At 43.2% G+C, this 7,756-nt stretch overlaps 1 protein-coding gene across 1 annotated transcript; it reads left to right on the top strand.

The window, feature by feature from the left end:
• Positions 1 to 1,456: 1,456 nt before the first annotated feature.
• LOC125523327 (ribosomal protein S4, mitochondrial-like) lies at positions 1,457 to 6,893 on the top strand. Its single transcript, XM_048688373.1, has one exon. The coding sequence runs from the start codon at positions 4,947 to 4,949 to the stop codon at positions 6,018 to 6,020; it is 1,074 nt and encodes a 357-aa protein (XP_048544330.1). The 5' UTR covers positions 1,457 to 4,946; the 3' UTR covers positions 6,021 to 6,893.
• Positions 6,894 to 7,756: the final 863 nt, after the last annotated feature.

The raw sequence follows: 7,756 nt of genomic DNA, 5'->3' as shown, positions 1-7,756 counted from the left end.
CATAGTTTTTTTTTCTTGAGCTGGAACCTGTAGAAACCAATATATCGGCAGGAAAAGCAACTTGTAGAAAGGAACTAAAGCCAAAAAAAACACCTCAGACCAAGATGTGTTTTGTGGACATCATATGGAATTGAAAGTATTAAACGAGGCGATGTGTTTATCTGTCTTTCCTCATTGCATTCCTATACTTTCCTGCTTAGTATCAAAACCATGTGATGGTACACTATTTTTGCTATAACTTGATTTCTCTAACAACTCAATATGACTTTCTTTTTCGTGTTGAGAAACATGTTCGGATGCAACTTTCATTGAAAAATAAGCATAAAGAATTAACTGGCCAGTGGAATTTTATGAAATGAGGGCTCTCAGGAAAGCAAGACTTAAGGAAGGTAGGCAATTTCATACCAAGAAGAGCATTTAAGAACAGCTCATAAGCAATTCCAAGTGGCAGAGATGACTCGAGGGACCTCGTCAGATAAGCATATCCTATGGTAAATGTGGTACCTGGTCCAGTCAACTTGGAAGTAGAAACTGACCACTAGTGGGTGTCAATTAAAAAGTCACTCTGTGGCTAACGCTTCTACTGCTATCGGCAGGGCTTAGTCTCTCGTGGTTCATTTCCACCGGAGAGCATCTGTTTGAATAATTAGCGTATATAGTTGATCACTCTAATGACAACGGATTCGATTCGCAAATTTCTCGTGATTGACCGAAGGAAATGTTAGCGACTGCTCTCCCTACGGAATCTCAAGTAGAGCCATTGCATAGCTGGCAGACACGATGGGCTCAGGGTTTCGACTGCTGTTCATTCCGATCTTAGGTCTCGCTCAGCGAATTCAGAAGGGTTGGGTCCTTTGTCAATGACTTACTTTCCTAGTAGCAGAGATGCAAGAATAACTACTTTCTTCTGCTAGGCGTTTCTTTGTTGCCAGCTGAGAAATAATACTCATTTTTTTTGGATGAGGGGGAGTGTCTTTGTTTGTTCAACGTGCAGATCCGGGAGGAAGGGGCAGGACTTGTTGTTCGAGCAGTCTAGTTTTGTTTTTGTTTGGTGCCAGTGTCCCAGTGAAGGAAGTAGGGCTTGTTGTTCCAACAACCGCTCTCTTCTCTCTCCGCTCCCTGATGTCTTCTCTTTGTCTTCGGTATAGTATATATATATTTTTGATTCAGATTCACTCATAACTATAAGAAGAGTGTGGGATGGAGGAATGGATTACGGAAGGAGACAGATTCCTTATAAAATGGATTAAGGTGGGTTTCGGAAGGAGGAAGGCTCATTTCATTATCGAATATCGTGTAGAACTCACTTGCCCTGCCTTTTGCTAGGAGAGTGTAGTTCGAGCATTCTATTGTGTGCTCGATCCGTGATACGCAAAGCAATCTCCTGTTTACTATTGATCTAATGACAGTTGATTGAGACTTGCCATTGTCGTCTTTCGAAAGCCGAACTCTTATCTGGTTGCACTCGGGTTCTCCTGTCGACTTGTTTTTCAATAGTAAATCACAGGCAGTATGCCCTATTTGAAAACATGCAATGAGGGTACGAGCAACACTCCCCAAACTTGGCATGACTCATCGCCATCTTGTATTCATGATCTTACCTCTATTGGTCACAAATGCATAGCATAGGATCGAGTGGATCGGCACCCAATAGGCCAGATTTTCCTATCTTTGATGTTAGAAGTGATTCCAATCTATTTTTCTATAGTGATAGTTCACACATTAGCAATTAGCACTGCCTCAAAGCAAACATAGGAACTAGGGAGTTCATCGAGAGAAAGTCCCTTTAGTTTCGTACTTCCCTGTTTCGGATTTGCATATGTCTTTAATCGCAATAGTTGTAGAGAAATCCCTCAATCACGGGACAATCCTCCAGGGCAAAGGTACTTCCAAAGCTCAGAAGGTTCATCTGTGCATGAAAGGAATGAAACAAATTCCATAGAAAAAATAGGAAAATCCCCACCGAGATCGGTACCTATCTAGATCCCCAGCTTCGACAACAAAACTCCTTCGCATTTTGCGACCATTCCCGCGAGGACTACGATTCGGATTATCTAATGTCATCCCCAAACAGAATTACACCTCTTAAGAGGAAGGGACGGCCCTCTATCCGGTGTGGGTTCCTACGAATTATTGTCTGGTTCCGGATCCAGGTCCCTCTGCCCTTGCTTTTTGTTATTCCATAGGGGTATGGATTGAAGTAATCACTAATCCAGGAAAGATGGATCTTTAGCTAGAAAAACGAAAAGCCAATACGCCATGTATCAAAACAATAGGGATAGGGGTAGTTGTATACCACCTACGAATAGGAAGATCCTGGGTTTTGTAAGAAAACTACGAATAGGAAGATCCTGGGTTTTGTAAGAAATCCAATTTCATCAATTCTAAGCACGGTAACGGCAGTGCTCCTATCCAACGGCCGGGGATCTATTCGATTTCTCAATTTGCTAATGCCGATAAGCTTAGGTTGTTATTTCATCGTCTTGCGCTAAAAAGGCACCCTCCTATTATGCTAACAAAGGGACGGATAACGGCAAAGCGGAACAGCAATAGCGAAAGCAGGTACAGTAACGGCGCAATCCCTAAAAAAAGAATCAAAATAGAGAAATTTAGAGCGTTGCGAATTTCCTTCTTTTGATAATGCTACCCACACAGTCACGGCTCCTATCCGGTCACCGGGTTAAACAATTGATTCCTCTCAACGCATCCCCGCGGTAAAGAGCTAGTCGTATTCTTTTGATAATTCTCTAGTTGTATTCAAGCAAGAGTCCTCGGCATCCTACGAAAACAAGCGCTAGGAATATCAATAGCGTTAGCGTTAGCGTCCTGGCCTTTGCTTGGGGATTCCTCTATGGAATTCCAAACATGCCATTGCTTTGCCTTTGCTCGTCCCTTTGATTCAATCCTTCTTCTCCTCGAAAGCTACAACTAGAAAATATATTCTTCTTTGCCGGTGCGAACCCTTCTTTTGAATAACAACCATTGGCAAGACCAGCGAAATCCGAATACTAATCCGAGGAAAGCCCATCCCTACTTCCCTTTGCTGTTGTTCCTCGAAATCCTCTACTAGTCATTGGTTTCAAAGCAAAGGTATCCGGTATAGGGGGTCGTGGGCAGGTTAGTGTTTCATTTCGATAGGTGATAGTGGTATACCCAAACCATATGGTATAGGTCTTGGAAAGGAAAGTAAATCAAGTCCATCTTACAGGATTTCTTCACTTGCTTGGGCTTAAGCGGTACCAGTACCCGGAGAATAGTTCAATTCTCTTTCTCCACATGACACCCTTGTGTTGTCAAACTAATGAATCCCTCTCCGCCCCTGCTCCGACAAAGCAATAAGCACTAGGGTATCCACCCACCCGCCAGTTCGAATAGCCGGTTTCCTCCCCTTCCGCTCAAGCTAAAGGTTCTGGGCTACGGCTTCCGGTTCCGTATTCCGATTCGTCTTCGGATAGCATTAGAAAATCCCTTTCATGCCTTGCCAATACAACTATTATTTTTCTTAGCCGAGGAGCCTTTGGAAGTACCGTTGTTGGATCGGATTGAGCCATTATAGGATCGGATAAAGATTCACTCTTTGCCAATGCCTGCTTCCTTGGTTTCCTACTTTCTGCATCGAAAGTGACTTTTTGCTCAGTATCGAGAACCACTTCTTCTCCTTTTCGAGGCGTAGATCGCCCGTCATCTGATTTGCTTCGTCAAAGCGGATAGCATTATGGAATTGATTATATTCGTAGAAAAAGCACCCCTATTTAATAAGTCCTCGGAAATGATCTCATCCAGTACTTCTCTCAGCCTATTTGCCAAGACTTTGGAGCATAGCTTGTAAATGACATTGCACAAAGATATCGGCCTATACTGTGATATTTCTTGGGGGTTCTACTGTCAGCAAGTGCACTATTATTTACTTCACCGCGTACTTAAAGAATTGTTGGTAGCAAAGAACAGCACCTGATAGAAAGGATGCTAACCAAGCCTCTTCTGTTTAAGCAAGGCTAAGCCAGAATAAGGGGTACAGTAGGCTGGTGACCCTGACGATAGCACTAAGACTGCCTCGGGAATCTCCTCAATCGTTGAAGAGTGCCTCGGGAATTGAATAAAAGCACTGATATCCATATAATCCTACAATTATGCTCTATTCTCTTGAAGAGAAGACACTTGAACTTCGTCATGTGCTATTGATCCTTTTGAACCTAAATTCACATTGGCATTCTAATCTTTGATTATTTCTTAATAAATTCGACCCGGAAGGCTTTTTAGCTGAACATAAGGAGTGGTGTGCGGACCCACAGGCAGTTACCAATATATCATTAGATTAGTTAATTCCCACGCGCCAAACAGGCGTCACCACACTGCCTCCCAAAGGCTTCTTTTAGGCTTCCCCGCCACATCACACGCTTGCTTGCTTTTGCTAATCCGATCCAGAAAAAACGAACATTCTCCCACGTGCTTCGGGCCTTGCAATAGCAGTAGATGCTACAGACGTGGTGTCATTATCAGCGATTCCTCAATCGATCAGAAGAAAGGGAATATAACCTGCCCCTCATTGTCCTTCAATCATGGTGCAATGAATATCGTAGATAGAGTGATTTCGATCTCATATAGCTAGCTTTCCTTTCAAAGTGAAACGATTTTCCTTTTACGTTGAGATATTTGAATTGGATTTTATTTCACCACTACTATCGTAACGCACAGAAAACACTGACGTTTCCGCTCGCTTTCAACCACTGCCACTTTACCTGAGCACTGTGACGCAGTCGGTCAAGTATTGAGTTTCTGCTAGTATATCAAGGACTTATGAGAACTGAAAAGAAAAAAACGAAAAAAGGAATTCTCATAGTTCATTGAATTAAGGGAGGGCCATTCGTGGGGGGTTCGTGGAAGAGTTGGGTTCGATTCCCTTTATACGCGATGTGGCGAAAAAGACTGATTCAACGAAATATGCCATGCCAGCATTAAGATTTAAAACGTGTCGTCTACTTCCAGGAAATGTTCGGAACAGAGAACTTTCTCTAATCCAACGCCGTATTCTCCGAAGATTGAGGAACAAGAGGAGATCCATTAAAAGAAATCTTTCTCGGAGAGAAAATCTAAACAGTAACATCAAATCACAAACTACACGAAAGTTGTCTCTTTATTATGGGGATTTACCCATAAGGGAGATGCACAGAGGAAGAGAACGAACTTCATATATCCCTTTTTTACTCAATCAAGAAACAAGATCGGACGTGATTCCGGTTCGTCTCCATTTTAGTGACACTCTTCCTCAAGCAAGGCAGCCGATAAGTCATCGAAGGGTTTGTTTGAATAATGGACTGGTAACCATTACTCATTTGAAAGTTTCCCACGGTGATCTAATATCTTTTAAAGAAAATGACGCGAGAACCCGCGGTTTTGAAATAAGGAGATCTTTCTATATCGACATATCAGTTGGAAAAATCATAGGCAAATTCCTATCGGCCATATCAGTTGGAAAAAGAAGAGGCAAATTCCTACCGGCCAGAATCTGGAGAAGAACAAAAAAAGAATGGTTCCGCTTACTCACAACTCAGAGGGGATGCCGCTTACTACTCAAATCCAAGGAATTGCAAAAGTTGCGTTCTTATATGCAAGAAGAAGACTTTGAAAGAACAAAGAAGTTTGGATCCGCAAAAGTATGCTTAGGCAGTTCCTTCGCTGAGCACAACAGAATGAAGAGGAATTTGTTTCATTTCAAATACTTCTTCTTATTGAAAAGAGGGAAGGAGAAAAACCGAAATCTTCCTACTCGAACAATAAGTCCTTTTGTAGAAAAGTCTTCTTTATATAGTAATTCGACCTATTGCTCCGGATCCCCGTTTACTAGGAAGATAAGAATCAAAAGGATCGAACTACCTACTCATTATTCGGAGGTGAATCATAGAACACTAAAAGCTGTGGTATCTTATGGACCTAACATAGGTCACATCCCTCACGACATAAGATTGAAAGATCCAAACCTTCCTCTTCGGAGCGGAAACGGACGTGGCCAAAACATATAAAAAAAGATCGGCCTAGTCGCTCATAGGGACATATCTATCCGGATAGAGGATAGTCTAGATCAATTTTGAGAAAAATCTCTCTCTATATAGATAGGTATCTCTGTGGATAGAGATAAAGATAGGGATCCCTATAAATCGAAATATATGGAAAAAGTGCACTTTTTGACTACTACTACTATTTCTTAGACTTTTTCAAGGAAACATCGTTTTTTCGATTTTGACTGAATTGGTCGGAGCGTAGACGAGCAAGCAGAGCCCAGGAAAGAGGTCAGATCGTCATAGAGCAGTCGACTATAAGTATAAGACTGCTGGCCTGAGAGAAGGCAGTCTCTCTCGGGAAACATGGCCCAATTTCTCTTCTTTCTTTTCACACGGGCAACAATTGGGAATAAAACAGACCATGAACATGAGTTTAAAATGTAAAAAAAAGGGAAGAGTGCATTCTCCACTTTCTTATCTCGAAAATGCGTAATATAGTGATGTCATGTGTCTGTTTCTCTGAAAAGGTGGGTCGGCCCTTAGGGCAAACAGTAGTGCCAGGTTCCATTGTGGAACGGTCGTTTGCCGGTGACCTTTGTCCGCTGTAGTACGAGTGACTGGCGCATCGCATCCAATCTCTCATGTCAATGAGTCAGTTAGAAAACAGCTCCAAATGAATCAGTGATTTCCCCTTTATTTCCCTCGGAACCAAGGGGAACAAGACGAGATTCCGTGTTCACTTATCGATTCCAAAATGAATCGAATTCGTGAACTTTATAACGATATTACTCCTCTTCCTTACGGCTCCCCTGTGCCTAGTGATTTCTCGTGCTCGATTCATCCCATTCTAGTATATCTACTCGGCTATCCTTAGAAAAGTCAAAAGATAAGGAGCTCAACCTGTGGAAATCCTACTACCATCGGCTGTCACATTCGTTCCCACTTACCGCAGGGATGGATCAAGTAACTGGTGATTCTTTTCAAGGTCAGATGCTTTTTGGGCTTATTTTCTAAAAAATCTTCATTTTGATCGAAAAAACCCGGGGTTAGGCGAATGCGCGGGTACTCTTGATCTGGCTGCTCCATGTAAATTTCCTCATCCAACTCCCCATTAAGGAAAGCCGTCTGCCCATCTGATGAACGAGAAGACCGTGCGAGGCAGCCCGTGATAGTAGTACTCGAATGGTGGTAAATCTAGCCACAGGTGAGTAAGTATCAAAGAAATGCCTACTTTTGCTGCTATGCGGATGGAGGACTTTTGGGCCTGGCATTACGAGAAATCGGGACAGTTCTCTGTCCGTTCTGCTTACCGGATGTTGATAAAAACGAAGCAGCGACGGGGTACCCGTGGATCCACTATGCAATAGACCACTCGGGTAGTGTTGCCATAGGCGACACGCAGAGCCCGCACTGTCAGATGGGAGAGCGCCAACGGCCTTTGGACGATGTCAGGAACGGGGGACCTTGAAGGATCAGGAAGAGAAACATCTGAGCCACCGTCAGACTCATCACCGTCGGAGCCAGCGTTGTCAGGCGCCTGAATAGCATGGGATCAGTCCATCATCGCCCGCAGCTTCACTTCACTTCAGTTCAGCTCAGCATACTAGGGAGACCACGGGGAATGTGAGAGTACTGACATATGACCCAATCGCGACAAAGCCTTGTGCTGCAACAACTGTGGCTAGGGATAAGAGTTCCTCGGCTGCAACTTCCAATAACTAAGCTCGCGTAAAAGTATTAGTTAGCGGGTCTTGGTT

The sequence above is a fragment of the Triticum urartu genome, chromosome 7 (genome assembly GCF_003073215.2).
Source record: "Triticum urartu cultivar G1812 chromosome 7, Tu2.1, whole genome shotgun sequence".
Taxonomy (NCBI): domain Eukaryota; kingdom Viridiplantae; phylum Streptophyta; class Magnoliopsida; order Poales; family Poaceae; genus Triticum; species Triticum urartu.
The sequence above is the reverse complement of the archived record's forward strand: the minus strand, read 5'-3'. Positions and strand labels throughout refer to the sequence as shown.